The sequence below is a fragment of the Onthophagus taurus genome, chromosome 1 (assembly GCF_036711975.1).
Source record: "Onthophagus taurus isolate NC chromosome 1, IU_Otau_3.0, whole genome shotgun sequence".
Classification (NCBI taxonomy): Eukaryota; Metazoa; Arthropoda; class Insecta; order Coleoptera; family Scarabaeidae; genus Onthophagus; species Onthophagus taurus.
In genome coordinates, this window is record NC_091966.1 from 4,950,667 (window position 1) to 4,978,116 (window position 27,450).

The 27,450-nt window shown below is 31.0% G+C and overlaps 1 protein-coding gene across 41 annotated transcripts in view; it reads right to left on the bottom strand.

The window, feature by feature from the left end:
- LOC111415678 (longitudinals lacking protein, isoforms H/M/V) overlaps positions 1 to 27,450 on the bottom strand; it is a 289,549-nt gene that overhangs the window by 218,733 nt on the left and 43,366 nt on the right. Inside the window, exon 5 of one of the 41 annotated variants that reach the window (XM_023047468.2) lies at positions 1,801 to 2,190. The exons of 35 other annotated variants lie outside the window; for them this stretch is intronic. In XM_023047468.2, coding sequence (XP_022903236.1) covers positions 1,985 to 2,190 — 206 coding nt within the window. In that variant the 3' untranslated portion in view covers positions 1,801 to 1,984. Of the gene's footprint in view, positions 1 to 1,800; positions 2,191 to 9,867; positions 13,762 to 14,444; positions 14,720 to 19,756; positions 20,038 to 20,133; positions 20,482 to 21,127; positions 21,814 to 27,450 lie in introns of those variants that run through there. 5 more of the 41 variants (XM_023047458.2, XM_023047465.2, XM_023047461.2 and 2 more) reach the window with 5 other exon arrangements.

Sequence of the window (27,450 nt, forward strand, 5' to 3'; positions counted from 1 at the left end):
CCTAATACATCTACTAAAAGGAGCCAATTTCTCAAAGTACATAAAGATCCAGAAACTGCAATGGGCAGAACATGTGGTCAAGATGAAGGAGGAAGAAACTGCTTGGCAGCATTATGCAAGGAGTGAGACCTAAGGGAAGACCGAGAGCAAGGTGGTAAGATGAGACAGATAAAGAGACCAGGGATATTGTTGGGTTCAGAAAGTAAAGGAGCATGGATAGAGAGGCAAGAAGGAGGTTATGGACCGATCATGATCTGGAGAGAGTGTTCCTCGATTCTATTCTTTAGGGAACTTATTAACACAATATCTTTTAAGGTAATATTTTAATGCTATTTGTTTGATAATATTTACTTAGTTGTCATTATAAGCTATCTATGAATGTGTGAAGCCCACCTATGCCTTTATTTGTGTTATTATATAATAACTTACCCATTGAGCTTATATCTTACTATTTTTCTTAATGGTCTAAGGCACATTCTCACCAACAACGTACGCTATGAAGGTACTTTTTCCACTAAAACTGACCAAAGTTATAAAAATATATATAGTCTGTAGTAATCGTAGCTTTACATACATGTTAGCGAAAATCTGACGAGATATAATGATATTCCTTCATATTTGCTTATAAATTATATACCACCTGAAGATGTTACAATATTTGTTGTGATAGTGTAGTTAAATAATGAATACAACCCATTTAATGTTTAAAAAATATGTGTATGTATTGTCTATTAATATATTGATTCATATAGCAAGTTAATTCAATACGCATAAAAATTAATGTAAAAACTTCGAGTATTTAAATAATCATTATCAACGATAAGAATAAAAAGTACATAAATAAAATCTATTGATATTTCAAAAAAAATAAGATGTCAGACAATTCAGTTGATGATGAGTACTTTAAACGCTCGAAATCGGTCCTGAGACTATTATATTTATGAGATTCATAGTCGTTAATGTTCTATATACTATATGTTTATACAATTCAACCTAAAATTAGGTATTCAATTCACTGGTAGCGCTGATTAATTAAATACTTAATGTAATACTCCATTTTAGTGGATGAAACATAAAATAATTATAATTGAGAAACCTTTAACATATATTTGATTTAATACCAATTGTAATATTTTTTAATGGCAAATTTTTATATGACGTTTAATAAAACGTTTCGCATTACATCGATATTTACACTTACTAATTGGACATTTATAATTACGAGGTTCACCGCAAATAATCAATTCGTGTTGTTTTAAATGAGCCTTTCTATTAAATTGTCCATAACATGTTCCACAAACGTAAATTTCCATCACGCTTTTTATAGCTATAAAAATAAAAAATTAATGTTATTTTTTGAAAATAAATAATTTTTTAAGCATAATTTGTATAAAAAAAAAGAAATAAGAATCACTTATTTAATTAATAAGATTATATATTTTAAAATTATCGAGTAGATTGAGTATAATGAATTAAAATTAAAAGTAAAACTTAAATAATTTTATTGATACAAACTTGATCAATAGTTTTTTCATCATACTTATGAGTACGTAGATGTTGTTTAACGTGTTGTTTTAGTTTTCCTTTGTAGCTGCATCCAATCACTGGGCATTCGTATTTGGGTTCTTTTCCGCATAAATACTTGGTGTGAAGATATAAACTGTTTTTTCTAGTGTACGTTTTCATGCATTTGTTGCATTGGAAATTTTCTTTAAGATCACCTAAAAAGGAAACTATTTAAATAATGAGAGTGATTAGAGTGTTGATTTCTTTGTTTTAGTATAGAAAATAAAAATGAAATTCTAAATAAAATTGTATTTAAATTTCTTCATAAAACAAGATACAAAAAATAGTTATAATAAATTTAATTATTATAATAAGACGGAATGTTATGGTTATTATTATGTTAATTATTGTTTTTATTATTAATTTTATTATTATTTTAATTATTATGTAAAATATTTAATTGAATTTAAGCTAATTTTTAAATTTCATATACAAAATCGATTTTGTGCATAATTTTCATGTGCTGTTTCAAACGCGATTTTAATTTTGCTTTATATCCACATTCCGGACACATTAAAGTTGGTTCTTTTCCGCATTCGTATCGTTGGTGGGCTTTCAAATTTCTTAAATATTTGTATGTTCTTTGACATCTGTCACAAGCAAACAGGTTCATGTACATATATCCTACAAAATTATTTTGTTAGATTTACCTTTAAGAATATACACAAAATAAAATTATACTCACTTAGCATAATAATAATAATAAGAAAAGTGCGCTTAAAAGTTGGTGTTAGTATAGCTGTTAGTACAAATTTTAATAAGAATCTAAGCATTTTATTTTATTTATTAATTAATAAAAACTACTGTTAAATTATTTTTAAAAAAACAGTAAAAAAGAAAAATAAATAAAGTAACGTTTATTTTTATTTTTTGTTTATAAAAATATATAACATTTTTTTTTTAATACCAAGGACGGTAGAATCTAAAACATTCTTTGTTATTTTATAATCCGGAAAATGACGTCAGCATCGGTCCAATACGTTATACCACGCGAAACACTCAGGTAGCTGTTGCTTCTAGAAGTTTTATCGTTTAATTGTTAGTTTTGTTGCTGGTATTAGCTCCAGTTTTAGTTTTTATTTCGCATTAGATATTTTTATTGAACTAAAACTAGAACTAACACTAGACCTAGAACTAGAAAGTTTCGTAAACTTTCTGGTTCTAGGTCTAGTGTTACTTCTAGTTTTGCACTAGCACTATCACTAGAACTAACACAAGACCTCGAATTAGAATCATTCGGGTTTAGCCGTCTTGAGAGACGTGCGGCTAAACCCGAATGTTTCTACTTCTAGGTCTACTGTTAGTTCTAGCTTAGCACTAGCACTATCACTAGAACTAACACAAAACCTAGAACTAGAATCATTCGGGTTTAGCCGTCTTGAGAGACGTGCGGCTAAACCTGAATGTTTGTAGTTCTAGGTCTAGTGTTAGTTCTAGCTTAGCACTAGCACTATCACTAGAACTAACACAAAACCTAGAACTAGAATCATTCGGGTTTAGCCGTCTTGAGAGACGTGCGATTAAACGCAAATATTTCTAGTTCCAGGTCTAGTGTTAGTTCTAGTTTTACATTAGCACTATCACTAGAACTAACACAAGACCTAGAACTAGAATCATTCGGGTTTAGTGCGGCTAAACTCGAATGTTTGTAAGTTATGATAATGGAAATGATAGTCGTACTTAATAATGAAAAAAAATTTTATTTTATTTCTTGGTTTCTACCGGTTTCGGCTTATATTCCCATCTTCAGGAAACCACGTTATTGTAATTCATTTTTCTGTTAAAAAAACATACTATTACTTCTTCCATTCTCTCCTCTTATCTTTTCTCAATTGTTTGTGTTTATTATGATCAAATTTTATTATAAAAAAATAATAATCAATAAAAAGTGGAAATAAGAAACAATAAATTGGATTACATATTTTAATTAAGTAGAGGCAGTAAATGTTATCAAATAAACACAAACAATAGAGAAAAGATACGAGAAGAGAAGGGAAGAAATAACGTTATAGTTTTTTAAACAGAAAAATGAATCGCAATAACGTGGTTTCCTGAAGATGGCAATATAAGCCGAAACCGGTAGACACCAAAAAAAATTTTTCATCGTTAAGTACGGCTATCATTTCCATTATCATAACTTACCATATGCGATGATAACAAAGAATCTAAACACAACCCGAATGTTTGTAGTTCTAGGTTTAGTGTTAGTTCTAGTTTAGCACTAGCACTATCAGTAGAATACAAAACCTAGAACTAGAATCATTCGGGTTTAGCCGTCTTGAGAGACGTGCGGCTAAACATGAATGTTTCTAGTTCTATGTCTATACCTTTTACAGTATGATTTCACACTTATGAAATATGATTTCACACTAGCGAAAACAGATTTCATACAAATGAAATTTGATTTCACACTAACGAAAACAGAATTCACACAAATGAAATTTGATTTCACACTAGCGAAAACAGATTTCATACAAATGAAATTTGATTTCACACTAACGAAAACAGAATTCACACAAATAAAATTTGATTTCACACTAGCGAAAACAGATTTCATACAAATGAAATTTGATTTCAAACCAATGAAAACAGATTTCACAATTAATAATTAATAATTAGATATTGGTTTCATTAATATTTAAATAAATATTTGGCAAATATCATTTTTAATTTTGAATGAAAATTATTTGACATTTTGTGACAATCATAAAAATATATCATAAGTTTTGATTTTACATTTGCAATGTCTCGTGTTAAATATAATAAAATATCAATTAGTGATAGAGAAAGAATTATAAAAGCACACGAAGAAGGCAAAGATTGGCGAGCTACAGCTACAGCTTTAGGAGTGAACGTTCGTACTGCTTATGAATGGTTGAAAAAAGATCAATCACTTCCAAAAAAGAAAGGTGGTAATGCTTCTTCCAAAAAGACCGCCGCAATTTCCGATGCATTGGTTAGATGGATTGAGGAAGATTCTACAATAACATTGAAAGGCTTATGTGATCATGTTAGCAATGAATTTCAAGTTAACGTTTGCCAAAACACAATGAAAAACTGGTTGGACGGGCAATTATTTTCACTTAAGGCACTAAGACCACAAATAGTAAATATGAATAATGAGGAAAACAAAGTCAAGCGTAAAGAGTATGTAAACCAAATATTACAAAGTCGAGCAAATGGTAGAACTCTTATTTGGATCGATGAAACAAATTTTAATTTATATTGTCGGCGAAAAGAAGGTAGATCCAAAATAGGTCATAAAGCACACGTAATTCTTCCGGCTTGTAAAGGAAGCAATTTACATTGCATTGGGGCAATGAGTGCGATGCGAATTATCTCATTTGAACATAGAAGAGGATCCTACAAAGCTCACGACTGTAAACAATGGCTGCGTCGCTTAATAGCAACTTGCACTGCGGATGGCATCGAGAAGCCAACATTTATTATTGATAATGCTCCTGTACATTCAAATCTTGAATCTGAACTTGAACCCGAAGAAGATATAGAAATAGTACGCCTTGCTCCATATTCTTATTTACTAAATCCGATTGAGTTGTTATGGAGTAGTTTCAAATCTTCCGTAAAAGTGCAAATGCAAGAAAGAATGCAAGAAATATTGAATTACAGACGCGTTAATAATCAAGGGTTAACACTTCATGAATATAGAATGCGCATCTTAGAAGAAATTTCAGATAGAGCAATTCAAGAAGTTCAACAACAACACTTACTAAGATATTCGAATCATGTAGAACGTTATTATGCAGCAGCACTACAACAAGAAAACATTCAAGAAATATAATTAATAATTTATTGGTTGCTAGATTGGTTGTTAAATTTAATTTAATAATTTTTTGTTATAAATAATGTTCTAATTAAATATTTAAATACTGTGAAATCTGTTTTCATTGGTTTGAAATAAAATTTCATTTGTATGAATTCTGTTTTCGTTAGTGTGAAATCATATTTCATTTGTATGAAATCTGTTTTCGTTAGTGAGAAATCAAATTTCATTTGTATGAAATCTGTTTTCGTTAGTGTGAAATCAAATTTCATTTGCATGTAATCTGTTTTCGCTAGTGCGAAATCAAATTTCATTTGCATGTAATCTGTTTTCGCTAGTGCGAAATCATATTTCATAAGTGTGAAATCATACTGTAAAAGGTATAGTGTTAGTTCTAGTTTTGCACTAGGGCTATCACTAGAACTAACACAATACCTAGAACTAGAATCATTCGGGTTTAGCAGTCTTGAAAGACGTCTAGCTAAATCCGAATGTATCTAGTACTAGGTCTTGTGTTAGTTCTAGTGCAAAACTAGAACTAACACCAGAACTTTTGCACTAGAACTAACACAAGACCTAGAACTAGAATCATTCGGGTTTAGCCGTCTTGAGAGACGTGCGGCTAAACACGAATGTTTCTAGTTCCAGGTCTAGTGTTAGTTCCTTGTAACTTTCGGCATAATTCTACGTTTAGTTCAATAGAAATATACAATCTAGCACTGAATAACAAGTAAAACTAGAACTAACACTAGACCTAGAACTAGAAAGTTTCGGCTTTAGCCAACCCACCCCAACCCAACTAATATTTTTCTAGGTCTAGGTCTAGTGTTAGTTCTAGTTTTAATTTAATGAAAAATATACAACAATCTAAAGCTGAATAACAGCTAAAATCAGAACTAACACTAGCATTAGAACTAACACTAGACTTAGAATTAGAAACATTCGGGGTTAGCCCTACATCTCTCAAGATAGCTGAACCCGAATGTTTCTAGTTCTGGGTCTAATGTTAGGTCTATTTAAATACTGTGAAATCTGTTTTCATTGGTTTGAAATAAAATTTCATTTGTATGAATTCTGTTTTCGTTAGTGTGAAATCATATTTCATTTGTATGAAATCTGTTTTCGTTAGTGAGAAATCAAATTTCATTTGTATGAAATCTGTTTTCGTTAGTGTGAAATCAAATTTCATTTGCATGTAATCTGTTTTCGCTAGTGCGAAATCAAATTTCATTTGCATGTAATCTGTTTTCGCTAGTGCGAAATCATATTTCATAAGTGTGAAATCATACTGTAAAAGGTATAGTTTTAGTAGTTATATAACGTTAGGTTGTTGTATACAGTAATACCTTGACTTACGTAAACCCGGAGATACGTAGTTAGGCGGTTCTTCCCCTACTTCGCTCAGTAGAAAATTGCATTATAATATTTTTAGCTCGCTCACATCAGATTGATTAGTCAGTTTATAAGAATATCTTTAATAGTTAACAGAAATAATATAAAATGTTTTTTGTGCTTTTAAACTGGTTTTTAATTAGATAATATACTTGAGTCTTACTAGTTTCGGCTAATAGCCATCTTCAGAGACTAGTTTTTGGACACAATAATAGATAAAAATATCAAATATCAAATTTTTTTTGTTATAAATTAAAATAAAACATAAAAATTTATAGTAAATTTTACAACCACGTTAACATTTTAAAATCTTAGAACATTATTTTGTTTAAATGTTAACGTGGTTGTAAAATTTACTATAAACTTTTTATATTTTATTTTAATTTACAACTTTGAAAAAAAAAATGTAAACTTGATATTTAATATTTTAATCTGTTGTTGTGTTCAAAAACTAGTCTCTGAAGATGGCTATTAGCCGAAACTAGTAAGACTGAAATTTATTATCTAATTAAAGACCAGTTTCAAAGTACAAAAAACATTTTATATTATTTCTCCTAAATATTAAAAAACTTTAATAAAATCTTTAATAGTATTTTAGAACAATGTAAGTATTTTATGTTATATATGCGAAAACATTAGTTGAAAACTTTATTTATTTCCTTACATATTAGTTATTATGTCAACAAGAAGAAAAGAATTTGATTCTCCAAATTTTCCTCTTCACAGTATTGTGAAGGATTTTGAAAACATGTGAATTGGCTTACACTACTGTTCATACAATAATAAAAGATAAAACTAAAACTCTTGACGCTGTTAAAAATGCTAGTGCTAACGATATGGGTATGATAGCTGAAATGGAAACCTTGCTTAAAGTATGGTGTGAAAACCAAGTGAATGTCAAAAAGTGTCCAGTAGACCAGAATACCATATGTAATCAAGCCAAGCAGATTTTTGAGAAGTTAAAAGAACAAGCTGCAGATGATGCAAAAGATAAAATTTTTCTAGCCAGCAATGGTTGGTTTTGTCGTTTTAAAAAAAGATGCGATTGGCACAATATTGCAAGGAGTGGGGAAGCAGCAAGTGCTCATAAAGACGCCGCATCTGCTTTTCCTACCGCATTAAAGAAGTTAATAGAAAAAGGCGGTTATAGCACACAGACCATATTTAATGCAGACGAGACAAGCTCTGTCTCGTCATTTTGGAAAAAAATGCCTCATAGAACGTCAAGAAAAAATATGCGCAGAGCCCTAAAGAATAAAACAAAATCAGAATTAGCAGTAATTTGGAAGTCCAATTAGAAAGCTTGGGTTACTACTTCTTTATTTGAAGGCTGATTTGAAAATCATTTTATCCCGGAAGTTGAACGGTACTGTTACGACTAGTTTACTTCAAGCTATAGATCAAGGTGTTAACAAAACGTTTAAGACGTACTATACGTGACGGTCATTTAATCATTTAAATCAATCTATGGATCACAACTTTTCCATTAAAGATTTTTAGAATAAATAAAATCGTGGAACGAAGTTTGGAAAAAGCTTGTCTGGCAGCTTGGGAAGATGTCATTGCGATCTTAGGGTCACATGACGAGGAGCTTACCCTTGACGAACTGATTGAAGCAACAACATAAAAATGAAGAAAATAATATTGAACTAGCACAACCATTGCAACTTAATTCCATACAGAATGGCATAAAAATTTTAGAGGAAATAGATTACAATTAAGAGGGCGCAATGACAGTTAAAAAGAATATACAACAATCGATTGAATGTTATCAAGAAATTTTGAGGCAGAATTATGTAGCCAAACTACCATCTCCGAAACCATCAAATTTAAATGGTTAAATCAAGGTATATACATTGTAAAACAGTTAAATAGTTTATTGTTTATTAATATTTATTGTTTCACGTATTTATTTACGTATTTTCGGGGTATTACTGTATTTCTTATTAAACTAAAACTACAATTAACACTAAACCAAAAACTAAAAACATTCTGGTTTAATCGTGTTAGAGACGCTCGGCCCATGCGTGACGTCACAAACGGACCCCATCGAATTCCTGATATGTAAGAGTCATCTTAGATTCTACTATGCTTGGTTAATACAAATTTTATAACAATTTTTATTTCAAATTATGAACATTTAGGATGTGTCTTCTTAGATTACATTTCTGATTCGCTTTGTACCCACAAAATGAGCACTTGAACATTGGTTCCGTGCCGCATTCGTATTTTAGATGTCGTTTTAACGAAGATTTACATAAATAAATTTTAGAGCATCTTTGGCACACGTTATATTCTTGGAAACCTAAAACAAATTTGTATTAGAATTAATTAATTATGTATAGGGTTTGAAAAATAATACCTTTATGAAATAATTTGTTTAAGTTAGGGTAAAAAATGAAAAAAATAATTTTAAAAATTTTATTTTTTAAATACAACTTAATTATTTTTTTAATTTAATTAAATACTGTTTTATATTTCATATACAAAATCGCGTTTATGCATGATTCTCATATGTTGTTTCAAATGAGATTTTAATTTTGCTTTGTATCCACACTCGGGGCATGGTAAAGTTGGTTCTTTTCCACATTCATAACGTTGATGGGATTTTAAGTTTCTTAAATATTTGTATGTCCTTTGGCATCTGTCACAAGCAAACAGATTCATGTACATATATCCTACAAAATTATATCGTTAGATTTGCTTTTGAGTTAATTTTAATAAATTTAATAAAATTATACTCACTTATCTTTATAATAGAAAAGTGCGCTTATAAATTGATATTAGTATTAGCTGTTAATACAAATTTTAATAAGAATTTCTTAATATATTAATTAAAAAAAGAATTTCAAGAATTTTAACCAAGAAAATAAGAGAAGAAAGTTTTAAAGCAAAGTTATACAATTGGAAATAAGAATATCAAAAATACAAAGAAGTCTTCATTTTATGATTTATAAATTAAATAAATCTTAGAACATTTTTGGCACTCGTTCGAAATCTAAAACAAATTTGTATTAAATTTAATTAAAATATATGATTTTATAAAATAATACCTTTATTTTGCTTCATTTTTATTTATTTCTTTTATTAGGTACTTATAAATTTTAATAATGAAATAAAAAAAAAAATATTAAAAACTTTATTTTTTAAATACAACTTATTATTTTACTTTATTATTTTTTTTGTTGAATAATCTTGAATATAAAAAATGAAACAACTTACATAATAATAAAATATATACAATCAACACATAAAGTAATAATAACGATAGAATCATTGGGATGTTTTCTAATCGACGTATTTTTATTTAGACCGGTTTCGCCGTGTCACCATTACCATCTTCAGGAACATATCAAACATTATATTTAAAAATTATAATATAAATTAATTTTAAAGATAATAATATTCGTGCAGTTTGCTCCTGAAGAATGTTTAAATTGCGAACTTCATTTTAATAAAAAAATAAGTTAAATTTTAATAATATCAATTTTTTGTGAGTTTAATTTATTTTTAGTGTTAATTTACACCTACTTACATAATTTTGTTGTAATAATGGAAATTATTTCAAAAAAATGTTCCAAATCTTAGAGAAGATGGAGTCTATCTTTCTACTAAGAAAAATTAAGTAGCCTTTAACCCTGAGGATAATTACTTTGATCAAAACGTTATAAACACGACCTTGAAACTATTAACGATTGATGGGAAAATCTTCTGGGACTTATCATCTCCACCTGAGGAAGCCAGGCTAAATTTAAGTCCTAAGGCATTTTTGAATGGATTATTAATCTGAGGATTATACTATAGAACCTTGACGACATCAAATTCATATCAATTTTGGGAAAGGCGAGGTACATTCATTAATAACTTTAGTGAAGGAAGATGTAATCTGTATTAATCCTGAGGATGAACCTGAGAAGAAATTTGGAAAGGTCTTGATCCAATTCTTCAGCAAAGATGAGTTAGCCTTTGATCCTAAGTAAACTGTTTAGATTAAACACTTACTTCCTGTTTTTACCGATTTCAGAGTCCAATAATGCAATAATGCACGATCCTCAGGAAGCAACAACTCAGGTTGTTGATGTATTAAAAGCACCGAAAACGACAAATACAGAAAATAATTAATATCATATGAAAGTGGAGAAAATTATGTACTGCTATATTTTAATTAGTTTTGAGGAAATAATCTTGGAGACGATTCAAATGGAAGTACATCTTTTCCTTATTGATTAAAATCAATGTGATTGATGTGCTCCAGCATGATGGTGAAAAAAATGGATAACTTTCACCAACAATGGAAAATCTATTTCATCTTAGTCATAAAAAGGTTTAGTCCACCATGTTCTTATCTTAGTCTTAATGCTAGCCCTAAGATTGAAGATTGCAGAGATTGAGTAAAATTTGGTAACCTCTTTGGTTGTGGTTTGACGAAATGCGCAACAAAAATAAATAAAAAAATCATGCAGTGCCATTTTTTAAGTGAACATCTCACGTGATCAGGAAACGTTGATTTTTGACCTTCAAATCCATTCAGATGATGAAAAAAGAACAACTTTGTGACGATGCTTAGATAAGATTCAAGTAAACTATACTACAAACTGAAATGACTTGTAGTGTGATTAGTCTCTGGTTGTGCATGCCCGAGCAGATCTTCTCCTAGAACAATTAGGTTCGCCAACGAATCTTTATAGTTACAACAAGCAGAATTCGTACATAGAGTTTTTTGTCCAAAAATTAAATCTCCCAGCATATCGCTGGTTATTGATATTGCTGCTTGCCAATCACATTTAGCATCCTTTCATATATGCATTGGGTTGGCTATCAAAAATGATGCTATCTTCTCTTTTTCACCATGTTGCAACCATCGCTTCCAATCTTTGGATCTTTCGGCTTAACACTCCATTAGTCGTATGTCATCTAAGAGATGACGTAGACGGTCTACCTGGACTAACCTGTCAATACTTTTGCATCATAGATAAGCATATATCTATTTTGCATGCATTGGAAAGTCATCTAAAGATGATGTAGACAGTCTGCCTGGACTAGCATGTTAATACTTTAGCATCATAGAAAAATAAACATAAATTTTGCATGCGTTGAAAAGTCATCTAAGAGATGACATGCGCCCACTCTTGTAGTAACCGGAGGCGCGACTACTGGAGTGTTAAATGATAGCAAATCCAGCACATCTCAACCTCAATTGTCTCCATACTGAATTTGGCACTGACGCCATGACACAATCCAATTTTTTGCGCAATCTAAAATGATTAAGATGTAAGTGAGGTTGAAGTCAACGATGAGGGATTATAGCGCCACCTTACACAAAGTTGGAATCCGTGAAGGAGTGTGAAGGCTGAAAAAATCGAAACGAAGCACATTTTCTTTGTCAGAAAGCTGCCCCCATGACTCTACACAAATTTTGACAATGCCCATAAAAAGTATTGAGAAAATAAAATCATTGGTACAAAAAAAGTACGAGAAAAGCGTTGGAAGAATATGGCATAATAGAAGATTCGTAATACCCCCGAACTTTTAAGTAGATAATAAGCAATAATTATCCAAAATCTGTCTCACATGGAAATTCTCCCTACTCCCTCCTCTTTTGGAATAGTCTCGCGAAGGCTTCATTTTGAGCAAGGCCAGCCAAATCTTAATCTTATAAAAATTATGGAGTTAGTAATCCTGCAAATTACGGAGTACATTTTAGTCTTGAAGATAGAAGGAGTATACCATCTTTCTCCAAGGAAGGTGAACTTATTGCCTGTTTACATATGTTAGCTATTTTGCATATGTTAATCTTCAATTATGGCATATCTATTATAGTCTTACACAAAGCAGTTTTGCGAGAAACGCAATTCTTTCTGGGCTTAGATAAATGAATGACTTACATTCCTAGCTTTGAGGAAATAAAGCCTAAAAATGTTTGAGCATTTCTAACATATATGTAGATATTATGCCGCAAGTTGATAAAGATGATCTACGACTTAATCTTAAGGAGAATTGGGACGATTTTATCCTTGAAGATTATGGAATAGTCTGGGAAGACAAAGGACATCCAACATCATAAATTTTAATTCAATGGCAAATTATGCCACCATAATTTTGAGCCAAAAATGAGTACTTTTTTATGTTGAGGATAGATTGTTGAGATAGAAGGTACTCTAATCCTGAAAAAGATTAACTATATCTTAATCTTGAGGAGGTCTAAGCTTATGTTAATGTTTAATAATGGCATATTATAGAAAAGAATCTTATACAAGGTAGCCCTGCAGGAGGTGAAAATGGAAAATTGAAAGGGTTTTATGTTTTTTTTTAGCATTTCATGGACTACAGTAATGTCGGGGTTAGACAAATTTCCAAATATATTGGAATGTATTGGAAACATATTCAAGTACGACATTTATGATTAAAGATGTTATTTACCACCATCCATACACACAGCACATTTCTTAGCACAAATTTGTGAACTTAACTATTAAACGCGTCGCAAAGTACAAAAATACCAAGAAGATCTTCGGAAGATTGTATAACTTGTGTTGAATGCTGGTTAGTTAGTTAACACTTTGTTAACCATGTTTCGACATATTGTGTCATCTTCAGGAAATTTTAAGAACAACAATTATAAAGTTATTTCTCTGAAGATAACCCAATGTGTCGAAACATATATGTAACAAAAACTATCGAAAACATTTTATAAAGAAAAAATCCCAATTTACAAAAAAAAATTCTATCGTATTTCTTTATGAGTTGAAAGTACATCTTAATAAAAAAAATATATAAAAATAATCATTTTTGTTAATGATCCAACATATCAAGGTCGATATTTTGATGTTTCTTAGTGTGGATCAAATGTGCTTTTAAAACATCCTTCCTATGACACCTGTAGCTACAAAGTGGACACTGAAATTGTGCACGTCTGCCACACTCGTACTTTTGGTGGCGGTTCAAGTTACCGAGATGCTTGTAGATTTTATTGCACGTTGGACAAGGATACGTTTCCACCTCTACAAACAAGCCGTGACCTGCAAATACAGACGATGTCAAGGATGAACAAATCACGGTATCAAAACTGGAAACCCACAACCTAGGAAAAAAAGCGATCTATTCAATTTTTTTTTTTTGATTTCAAGATTTAACACAACAAAGCTTTCTAACATAAATTACAAGTTAGTCACCATAACCACGCGTATTTAAGTTGATAAGGGTAAGATTAATAAAAAAGCTAGGCTGGGTTTTGTGGATAATTAATTACATTTTTTTGTACTACAAAATGTTTACACAAAAAGTTAACACAATAAATATTATATCAATATGACTAGTAGAAATAGACGAAAGACTATTTTTGTTGACTTTTTTTATTCAAAATGATGATGTTGAGATCGAAGATGCAAACTTAAACTGAACTTTCGTTTCGTTAAGTATCTACAACCGTTGTAAGGACAAACGTATCTCGGCGGTTTACCGCATTCGTATTTTGTATGTCGTAACAAAGTCGAACGTTGTTTGTAAGTTTTGCCACAAGCGCAACTATACGGTTTGCTGGTAACTCTGTTTCTTCCTAAAAAACGAATTGATAATCAAAAAATTTTCTGAAAAACTAAAAAAAAAAAAATAAAAACTTCCTACTTGAGGCTTATTCTAAAACTTTACTATCTCAACACAACAATTTGAATGCACTAAACTCAAAAAAAAAACTCTACAGAAATACTCCTCAAAATTCTTTTTTTTTTGTTATTTTATTCACATTGCACTACACTCGAGATTATACACAATATTGATGTTTTAATTTCAAATGTGTTTTTAACGTGGATTTATGCTTCGTTTTAAAACTGCATCCTTTTTCTGGGCAGATCACTCCTGGTAATTTCCCGCATTCATATTTTTTGTGGCGGCGCAACGAATTTGAATAAATGTATGTTTTGTTACACACATCGCAAGCGTATGTGGTGAATCCAGATTCGCGATGATTCGAAAGACAACCTAAAACATTTAAGCTATAAAAAAGGTATTAAACAATTTAAATTATTAAACAACTATTTATTTATAAACTGAAATATTAAAAAAACACATTTATTTAAAATAAAACTGTATTAATTTTATTTTTATATACTAAACTAATAACTTGAAAACGTAAATTTTGAATTGTGTTAGACATAAATAACATTCATGATGAAGTAACAAATTTAAAACAATTATGTACTTATGTTAAGAATGTCGTGTAGAAACATGAACATTAAGATTATATTTTTGTTTAGTACGGAATTTGCAATTTGGGAAGAAGCAAAAAAACGCAGGAGGTTTTCCACATTCATGTCGTTGATGTCTCGATAATGTAAAGCGATGTTTATAGGATTTACCGCAAACATTGCACTGATACATAGAACCTAAAACATCATATATTAGTAAAATAATAAAATTAACTCATCAAAAAATTTTAATTTCAAAGAAATAAATCAATTGTTGTTAGATTATATTGTTTAATTACATCACAATGTTCATTATGGACAAAATTTAGATTAGATTATTGCAACGACTAAACTTACTACTAACATTATTTATTGTGTACAACGTAAATTTATATTTTGATTACAAGTGCTCCAAAAGTTTTTGAAACATTTTTACCGGTTTCGTAGAGTTATTTATAACATCTTCAGGAGTATCTTATAAAATCTAACAAATTATAAATTTATCTATAAATATCTTATGAGTATACTTGAGTTTTTTGCTATATTCCTCATATTCCATTATTATTGATATACAGGGTTTCGCAAAACTCCCGGGACGGAGCTACAATGTGGAGTTTTTTTTGGGGATGACCACCCCTACATTTTTATATAACAACCCATTTCGAGTTTTACCTTACTTTAAAGGTAATTAAAAAAGAAACACAACTCCATAAACCAAAACCCGATATCTTAACTCTTCCAAGAATTATGTAGGGTTGACTTCCAAATTCTTTTTGCACGATTATTACTATTTTTATAACAAATGTTCAAATTGTAGACCTTCTTCGGTCTCGCGATGACCCAAACGCTCATAAATGCAATTTTGAACCATCAGGAACATATCCCTAGTGATAGTGGTGGTTCTCTAGTGATTGGAGTGACGAAAATCCACGTTTAATAAGAGAAGATCATACTCAGAGACCACAGAAAATTAATGTATGGGTTGGTATTATGGGAGAGAATGTAATTCGTCCATTTTTTATTAACGAAAATTTGGACATGGACAGATATCTGCAACTGTTAGAAAATCAAGTGGTTCCAAGTGTATGTGCCGAATGCCATAATGGTATTGACAATAAGTGGATCCAGCAAGATGGTGCTCCTCCACATTTTAGTCGCGTAGTCCGAGACTTTTTAAACTGCACGTTTTCAAACCGTTCAATTGGTAGAAGAACAGGTGAAATTGAGTGACCACCACGATCTCCTGATCTAACACCACTCGATTTTTTCTGTTGGGAGTTTCTGAAAAGTAGAGTTTATGCAACAAAATCAGAATCAATAAATGATCAAATAAATGATAAATATCACTAGGGATATGCTCTTGATGCTTTATGAGCGTTTGGGCCATTGTGAGACCGAAGAAGGTCGACAATATGAACATAATTCTTGAAAGACTTAAGATATAGGGTTTTGGTTTATGGGGTTGTGTTTCTTTTTCCATTACCTTTAAAATAAGGTAAAACTCGATAGGGGTTGCTACCTAAGAATGTAGTTTTTATGACTCTTTAGTGATGCCCAAATTTTCAAAGATTTTTCTTCACTCGTTCAAAACTTATAGCTCCGTCCCGGGAGTTTTGGGAAACCCTGTATTATGTTATTAGTATTGATGAAGATTTTGTGGTAAAAAATGATTGTCATATCTCATCTTTACACATCCTCTTGAAGAAAGTATTTTTATAAGAATTTCTGGTTAAGAGGCTTTTCAAATCATAATCTGAAAGTCTGCGTCCTCGGAGAAGGACCAACTAGTTAACTTAGTTGGAAATGGAACTTTGACTACTAAAGCAGCGTGGCCGCCCAGCAGATTCAATACCAATTTTGGATGCCACCATTAAAGTCTGTAATACTGGTACTACTTGATAAGCCTCTACAACAGTTTTAATTTCGCCAACAGATGCAATGGTTATGATAACTGATGGAAGATGGGAACAGTGGTTTGACTTTTTTTATCGATAGAGTCAGAATACGCAGCAGCTACTAGAGCATCACGCGCTGTAAGGTATTTAGCATAACATTAGCAATTGCTTCGGTAGTAACATATTTGGGAGAAAATTGAACAAAAAATATCTGTTGCAGCAAGATTACGAGAATTGGAAGACTATTAAATATCTCCGTGTCAAGCAAAAAGCAGCTCAAGGAAAGCTGCACATTATGTATTCATTCAATAAGTGCCGATATGTGAGGTGGCTCCAAGCAATTAAATCATACATGTTCGTTCTACTCACTACGAGACAACACTCAGAATAAGCGATCCTTGTAATATCATTGATGTCTTTGAAAAAGGAGAACTTGTAGCTATAGCTGTTAGTTTTGCTACAATAGCACCTCAGGCAAGTACCTTAGGACTGTGAGTGGCTGCTCATAAGATAGGTTAGTCTAGAATATGCTTCGTAGTGAGACCATTTGCCAAAGTAATGATAAGCGAAAAAAAAACTGCAGTATCTGCTGGTAATACGCTAATAGATAAATGTGTGCTTCTCTCCGACAAATTCAAACTCTGCAATGTGAATGAATTTCTTCCCAAATCCGAGATGAATCACATACATTCAGATTGGTCATGTTTCGATGAACACAAGGTTGATTCTGAACGAAACTGATGTCATGACACACCGAGCGATGATTCAAGACTTGTTGCACTTGTTAAATTATTTATCCTAAATTTGATCAAGAAATAAATAAATGATACCAAGTTACTATGAAGTTTTGTTGAAAAATAATCTGCCCATGAACAGCAATATACAGTAATAACATAATCAGTAATATTCTAGCCTTTGAAACTGGCAGCTAAGAAAAACAGTAAATAAGACAGATGCACATAAGCTACAACCAGATTTGTATGACTATAATTGAAGATGCCCGTACAATTAGAGCTACATAGCTATAAGTAGAGCCATATAATTACAAGCTAATTACAATTGCAGCTGGATGAGCTACAAGTAGATCTGAAATCCCACACGTAACAATAATCTAGAATAATCGTTTCCTGCATGCAAGTTTTTACAACCGGAGTGATTAGAATTGGATGGGTGATCGTGGATGGTACAAATTTGATTGCAATTACTGAAGTTAATACAACTTGTACATAAACATCAACTTGGCTTGTTGACTTTAACAGGTACTGAATTTGGTTTTCAACAGCTGGAGTTGCTCTGCATTCGTCATGAATCGCAAATGTATCAGTTTTGTACAACAGTTACTTAAGGAAGATACGCTAGAAAGAACGATTTTGCCATGGGACAACTTTCCATGTTGCGAAAATAATTTGACTTTCCACTACCACATAACATCTCTAAAAAACAATGTTGGCACAGCAACTCTTGGAAGAAAACTAAGAAAGCCGTAGCGCACTGTATTATACATTGATTAAAATACTAAGCAGAAATCTACTCTGGTCAGTTGTATAAACACAAAATTGTCACAAATGAACCCAGTACTTCCTTGAAAAAGACAATGTTACAATGATAGTGAACTGGAATTAATATTGTAATATATCAAGACCTTCTTGAAACCCTGTGGATGTACTTAATAATATTAATAATGTTAGGTTATAAAACAGGTTACACCGTGTCCCAAAAACCAATCCAAAACATCCAATTTTACTGATTATTAATTGCATTTCATAAAGTCCAACATGTTTCGGTTGTTTACCTTCACCAGACGCAACCTTAAAACTTCTTAAAATGTTCTGCATTAATTTTTGTGTTTTATTGCAGTGGACACTGATGATGGCAGATAGCCGAAACATGCAACACTTGAAAAAATGTTAAGGTGCAGCGCAGAACAACTTCTTCTACTCATTCTTTTCTTAATAAAGATTCTCAATCTAATGTTTTTAATGTGGTAAACCTCTCGCAGCAATTTGTGTTTTAATGCTTTCATAATTTAACAATTGTTGCGACGTTGCCACTACTAACCACAGGCAACTTCAATTTGCATTGTTGGAAAGTTATCTAAGTTGATTAGGCAAAGTTTTAAAAAACTTTCTCTTTGCAAAAAAAAGCATTTGTAATCAAACTAAAAGTACGTAGCATACTATGTACAATACTACACATCATTATTACACAACATCCTATTAATAATATTGCAAGATTTTACTTTGGGGGAACACCAACTTGTGCAAAACTACCTTCTTAATTCTTTTTCTTCTGCTTTCATACATTTTACAAATCACGTGGGGTGTTTTAACCGCTCATTGAGTAATCAAAATTTGCACTCACTACATGGAAATGAATCAAGATTATTTGTGCAGTATTTTCCCAAAATAAACTATAATTAATACTTATTATTGATCAAAATGTTATTTATTGATCTTCACTTTGCGGTCCTTTACAAATATCGATGTGTCTCTTCAATGACCATAATCGCTTAAACAATTTTCCACACTGCATACAACTATGTCTAAACCCTTTTCCACAATCCAATGATCTATGAGCCTGCATAGATTCCTGTGATTTATAATACTTGTTGCATTGAGTACAAGGAAAGTATTTCTTCTGCGATACGCCTTCCTTGTGCAATCTCGCTGTGTGATTCAAGAGTCTATATTTGGAATAACACTTGTATTCGCATAGATTGCATTGGAATAGCTTTTCTTTTCCGCACATATTCATGTGATATTTTAAAGTTTTTCTATTCTTCATCCTCTTGTGGCAGTTTAAGCAGCGAAAATCTAAAAAGGGTAAAGATATTTTCAAAAAAAAAAATGTTGATGTAATATTTTGTAGTAAATATCCATTATGAAAAGAAATTTGTTAGAATTAATTATAATAGGGGGAGATTAAATGTAAATGTGAACATTTAAAAAAATTTATTGAGTTAATAATTATTTATATATAATAATTAATTAATTAATTTACATGTATTGGTGCGATTGCCTATAATGGGCATTTAACGTATATTTTTGGTAAAATCTTCTGCAACAAACAGGACAAGTAAAACGCGGCTCTTTTCCGCATTCATAAGTAATGTGACTATTCAAATGCCTCTTGTGTTTGTAATTTTTATTGCACTTTGGACAATAATGTCTGATTTTCGTGTCGGACTTTAAACCACCGATAAGCAGCCAATGACCACCTAAAAGCAAACAACACTTCGTTATTATCAGCAAGGTTTAAAACCACCACATTAAAAACAACATTTCGTCAAAGCCAGCCCATTAAAAAAAACAAATTTATTCCTTAATTTATGTCTTTTTTATTGTTATCTTATAAACTAAGTTTAGCTTACAAATTATGTATACAATTTAAAAAAAAGCAGCAAAATTCGAAATTAATTGTTTAAGATTAAAATGTTACAGTTTGACCTTGTGAGCATGGATGGACAACATATGGACGCGCATATTGTGTCTGTGCTTAAAAACCTTTCCACATAGAGGACACTTGACGGATGCCTCTTTGTTGCATTCGTAACGCAAATGCCGTAACATCGTGCTACGATAATTATAAACTTTATTGCAATTTGGACATTTATGGAGTACCGTTGGGACCTTCATCTGTGCCTGAAGTCGCCCACAAAACGCTAAAACAATGTTCATATTAATAAAATCGCTCGGAAAAGTTTAAAATTTGACAATAATTACGTTTAGATATTTTCTACGTGTATTTTATTGTAAGGTAAAAGTAAATTTTTGTTAAAAATGGCCACTTCTGAAAAAAACTACCACCATCTTATTAGGTACTTGCTACGATTTGCATTTATTAAGGTTATTTAGTGGTGTTTGTTAGTAAGAGAAGAAAATTTAAACTGGAAAATAAAATTAAAAAGACAAAAATAACGAAGAATTTTTTAAATCCTTTTATTAAATTACAATAATTAATATTTAATGAAATGTTTGTTGTCCGTGAATGTGATAGAGGTGTTTATACATCGAACATTTTTGTTTGAAGAGTCTTGAACAAACTGGACAGCTAAAAGTCGGGTTCTTCTGACATTCGTATTTTAAATGTCGCCATAGGGATCGTTTCGCTTTATACGTTCGAGAACAATTCAGACATACGAAGAATTCGCCTGGAAAATAAAAATTTTGAAGACAAATGCTTCAAAAGAAACACAAGTAACGTTTACAACAAGAAATTTTAATCAAATTATTTTTTCTATCTAGAAAGAAACCCAAAAAACTTACCTTTCAATTCTTTTAACCCCAACAAAAATAAAAAAGTAGGCATTCAAAAATAATATCTTATTTATTTAAATAAAGATATCGTTTTTAACACGCCAACAACACACCTTATTATTATATATTTAACAGTTGTTTCTTACATAATACTTAACTTTTATTTATTAACAAATTCCTTATACATCAAGTGCAAAAATTAATTTTTCTCGTTTCATTATAAAAAAGTACAATTCCAAAAATATAATAGTATAAGATTGTTTTCACTTATAATAATTCATTAATTTATTAACTAACATATAATTATAGTATAATCAAGTAAAAAATGCATGCATTTTTATGTCCATTTGGTTGTCTACACTGTAAACGAATTGATGCATGAATTTTTGAGTTCGTCATACTACAAGAAATAAATCACCACTATGCGTCCAAATTATGCACCATTCGAACATGTTGCAACATGCGCGCTCGCATCTTCGCTTTGTATTGACAATCTCTAACTGGACAAGGAACCGTTGGTAATTTCTCGCACTCGTATCTGATGTGTCTTTTCATAGAACTGAAGACTTTGTACACCCGTCCGCATGTATTACACATGAAAGCGTCGTTCACAGCCGAATAACCGGTAACGATGGCCTTCTCGCGTCTGCCACAATCGTACTTAATATGCCTGCGCAAAGAACCTCTCACTTGATAAGTCTTGTTGCATCGGTCACAACGGTACGGCCTCGGACCACCTAAAAATTAATTATTTAATCATTTACCCGTTATTCCGAACAATTTTTGATTAGTATGTTTTTTTCATGATTCAAAAGGGTATGTGTTTTATTTATGTGTATGTTAGTGCAGCAGATCTCCCACCGAACAATAAAGTATATATAGAAACAATAAAATTTTAATATTGGATGGATATAAAAAAGGAGGAATAAATAAACAGTAGGTTTTGTGAGGGAGATTCTATGAATAAGTGTAAAAATAAACGGGTGATTTAAAAAAAATTGATTAGATATCAATCGTGTAAAAGAAATAATTTTAAGTTAAAAATAAAGATAATACTTCAATCAACGTTCGTTTTCGAGATGTTGTTATGTATATTCAAAAATATATTTAATAATATTACAGAATAAATTATAGAATTCCTTTCTCGTTCGGTGTCTAAAATTTGTGCATCATAGACTGCGAAAGATCGAGAGATTATAGCCTAATTCCAAAATAGTTATTTATGCACTAAGACTACGAGGCATTGAGGGATTATGCCAAAGCGCTTGTGGACAAATTATCAATAAGGAATCGCTTGATTCACGAATTTATTCTTCTGCCAAAACTCCTTAAGAGTTAATCATGCACTAAAATCGCAAAAAAATAACAATAGATTAAATTCGCCAACAGATGCAATGGCTATGACAACTGATGGAAGATCAACTACTTGACTAACACTTGTTTGACTTTTTTATTGATAAGGTCAGAATACGCAGCAGCTATTAAAGCATCACGTAGATTGGTCATCACGTGCTGTAAGGTATTTAGCATAACATTAACAATTGCTTCAGTAGTAACATATTTGGGAGAAAATTGAACAAAAAATATCTGGTGAAGCAAAATTAGAAGAATTGGAAGACTACTAAATATCTATATGTGCCAGTATGTTCGTTCCACTCACTACGAGATAACACTCAGAATAGGCGATCCTTGTAATATCATTGATGTCTTTGCAATAGCACCTTAGGCAAGTACCTTAGGACTGTGAGTTGCTGCTCATAAGATATATTAGTCTAGAATATGCTTCGTAGTGAGACCATCTGCCAAGTATCTGCTGGTAATACACTCAAGAAATACAATTCAAAAATATATTTAATAATATTATAGAATAAATTATTATAGAATTCCTTTCTCGTTCACTGTCTAAAATAGTTATTTGTGCATCAAAGACTGCGAAAGATTCACGCATTTATTTCTCTGCCAAAACTCCATAAGAGTTAATTATGCACTAAAATCACAAAAAATCGAAAGAGTGTAGCAGAGATCTTGCCATCGTAATCATCAACCATAAATTGCTGCTGATTGACCAACTCATTTATGACTTGTATTTCCGAAATAGAGATTTATACATTAAGGCCACGAAGGATGGGGAGGTTATAGCCGAGGTCTCTTGCAGCCTTGAGGCTTTTCAATTGAGATCGTCAACAACTCTATAATGAGTCAAAATCTCATTTCTGGCCCGAATGTCCAAATGAGTTATACATATATGCAGTAATGTCGCTAAGGATTGAAAGAGATAGTTTTTAATCAAGGCATTTTAATCATTATTTGATATGAAGTAATTCAGCTCCAAGATTTCGAAGGATCTCAGCTGTCAAAGATAAATAAGTTCGGATATCTAAAGTAGTCCTTTCTTCACTAAGATTGCTTGTGTCTACCTTGCTGCCAAAATCCTTCAATAAAAATTCTCAACAATAACTCGATGCTGATTTGCAGTTTCATTTCTTGTTGGGCTGCATAAAGTACTTATTTGTACTCTACCATTGTAAATAATCTTGTTTACAAATCCCCGAATACAAGCCACCACAGCTACAATTTATCAATTGTCAACAATAACGTGCTTCACGACTTATTTTTGTACTAAAACAGATGTTTTCAATCGAAATCAGCAAATATAAATCGCATCTGATCCGCAGTTCATTTCCAGTCTGATTGACAAAAATAGTCATCTGGGCACGATATTTCTTTTCTTGTATAGAAGTACAAAATATAATATCTGCAACTAAATTTGTATTTCAGTGCTGCGAAGGTTAATCATTGACATGCGGGTGAATGTAGAGTGTAGGTAGCAAGCTTTAATTGAGATCGTCGACGATAAATAACCATTTAATTCGCAGACTTACTTTTCATCTAGCCTAAAATGCTGTTCTTTAAATAGTTATTGTCCACAATAGCCGCAACGATTCATCGTGACAACCTAAGATTTTGTATAATCTCTTTTAACTGTTGTTCACTTCTGAAAATGTTGTCCAGTATAGCAATTTGCATTCCAATACGTGCCAAAATACTGCGAAAGATGACATATCAATTCAGAGCACCATCTGGATTGAATAAGGAAAGACTTTTCACTTTTGACATTTTATCCAACAACGTTGTAAAAATGTTGGCAAATTCATTTCTGATGCGGTGTCCAAAAGAAAATAACTTTGACATAAAAAGCTTAATGTCTTTGTTATTATTAAGTATGAAGTATACTTCTAGAGTATGGATTATTACCTGTAATACAATTTATCAAAACTTTGAATTGGCTTGTTTTGCTGATACATTAATCTAGCTGTGCACTTATCCAAACATGGGTTGATACAGCTCACAAACATATTAGAAACGTTCAACGTTAAGGATTACAACTGCATGATATTTTTGATTCAAACCCTCATCTTTTTGTGGACAATCTTCGGGTCAAGTCAAACCTAGTATACAATAAATGATTTAACTTCTCGTCTGAATTCAAGCATTATCTTTAGCTTCAGTTGATTGTAACTCTTAATGATAAAATAATATACTATTGAAAATACTCCATTGAATACATTCTTGTGAATCCAATATCAATAACTGGAACGTATCAACAAATGTATGAACCTCACTATGTACCCCAATGAATAGGTCAAAAAACATGAAAGGAAATGTCAAAATCTTTGATAGTCCTGTTATTTTATGAATAACTTTAAAAGGATGTTTGTTATCAACTGCACAAGTTCAAAAACATGGTTGAGTGTTGGCGTAGTTTGATGAATTCATTTTGACTGTAAAATTAATCAAGAACGTTCTGCTAATCTTGAAGGTTTTGGTGATGAAACCTTTTAAAACAATTTTAAGGAACTTGGTGACCCCAAAAGACTTGCTACAAGTCATGTTGTAAGTTCCTAGAAAAGTGTGATATAGAAAAATGTATAGACAATAAATTCTGCGTCCATTTTGACGAGGACCAAAACAGCACTTTGAAGGTACTAAAATCATGTATTTGAGACAGCTTTACTATAACACATTAAGCTGTCTTAGTTCTGAATAAAAAGACATAAACCTGCAAAGTTACTTTTGCATTATTCCTTTAAATATTACTGCTATTGTATACATACAGGGTGTTATGTATATACAGGGTGTGTCAAATGTCTGGAATATAGCCAATAACTTCGGCATTGGTGGTTTTAAAGGAAAATGTTACAAATACAAGATCCTTTATTAATCGTGGTGCGTGTTTTGGCGAGATTTGCCTGTTTGTATTGTTTTTGTTTCGTTGCTATGGCAACCAACATTGTTATTTTAAATGGGATGCATATGGTTTTTTTTGCATACTTTGATAGAGAATAAATCCTTCTATGCGATGAACATATCAAATCATATGGTTGTATAAGAAAAAAATGGAGAAAAAATGCGTTTTCTGAAAATATTAAATCAGCAAATCACAATCAAAGTAGGCGCCGAAATAATGCCGTTGACAGCTTTAAATGTCAAAAAATGACAGTTTCAACAATTATGAATAATTAATGATGTCTGGGTACGGTGACACATATTTAATGTACAACAATGTACAAACTTCACTTTGAGTGCGTTTTCTATCATTAATATTTGGATTCCTTTTCGGTCACCTAATTGCGCCATATTTGTTTAAACTGTCAATTTTCTGACCTGCTTTGATTGTAATTTGCTGATTTAATATTTTTTGAGAACGCATTTTTTCTTATACAACCATATGATTTGATATATTCATCGCGTAGAGGGATTTATCCTCCATCAAAATATGCAAAAAAAAAAACATATGCATCCTATTTAAAATAACAATGTTGGTTGCCATAGCAACGAAACAAAAAAAACAATGTAAATAAGCAAATATCGTCAAAAAATGCACTACAATTGATAAAGAATTTTTTATTTGAAAAATTTTGTTTAAAACCAGAAATGGCGAAGTTATTGGCTATATTCCAAACATTTGACACACCCTGTATAGAGAAGATTATTAACGTGTTTTTAATATTTCTACTTTGATATTGAGTTTGTTAGACATTAATCAAATAATTATTTTTATGATCGATACAAATTGAATACAATTTTCTGAGTATTCAACCTCTTTAAAAGAGTGTGAGGTCTACAATTTAAGACAGAATTTTTATGTTATATAGTGTAAATCATTACAATTTCGATTAGATGATAATGTTCTCTCTGAATTTATTTGGATCGATTCGACTGAGGAGTGCTATTAAGCCAAAACCGGTCTTCAAATTCATATAAGTAGGTAATAGAAAACTAAACTTCAAAAACTATGATAAAAAACTCAAGTTTTAACAACAAGCTTCAACTAGGCTTCAGAAAAGTTATCATATCACTAAAAACTTTACTAAAATAATTATTTAGCCTCTAATCGATTCTAAAAAATTAAAGTATATTATAATAATTATAGCTAAATATTCTATTTTATGATAAATATAAAAAATATCTAATAAATAACCCATTACCAAAACATGTCGAAAACGAACACTTGAAGTATAAAACTTTAATTTAATTTAAAATTAAATTTCTTACACACAATATCGATTTAACCACCATTTTCAAATCACCTTGTATAACATGCCAATTAGAAATTAAAAATATTTTTTAAAAAATAATTTATTTAAACGAAAATATAAAAAACAAAAAGTAACATTGAAAAAAAAAAAAAACAAAAATTAAGAAAATCCAAAAAAAAATTATTTTCACTTATTTCTACGGTGTTTTACCATTTCTTGATGAGCGGTTAAGAAATGTTGTCTTAAACTTGAATTTTGCGTATAAGCTTTATTGCATAGGTGGCAAATGAAATGTGCTATCCCATCGCATTCGTATTTTCTATGTCTGATTAGATTCGGTTTATGTTTGTAAGATTTTCCGCATTTTTCGCAACCATACGGTTTTGTCACATCGTGTTTTCTCGGATCTAAAACAGAAATTAAAAAGACACCACATGTTAAAGCTTTAAAAACAGTACGATTAATTTTTTCCCCTGTGACAATCACAAACACTTATAATGATATAGTTAAGCACTCTTTGTGATGTTAAAGCGTTAATTAACATTTCCTTCTTTTTAATCATGCGAGAATAAAAAATATAACAGAATATTTAATTTTATTAAAAAATCATCAAACAGAGAAAGATAGTTTAGGTGATCCTTGACACTGGTGAAATTTCTTCCAATGCCTCTCCATGCTGCATTTTTGTGTAAAACCTCTATTACATTCCGGACATGTAAAATAATTTTTTGTTGTGCATTCGTATCGTTTGTGTTTCATTAAATTTTGATAGTACTTGTAGGACTTATTGCACGTTGCACACGTAAATGGTGGACCTAAAAGATTTTATAAATT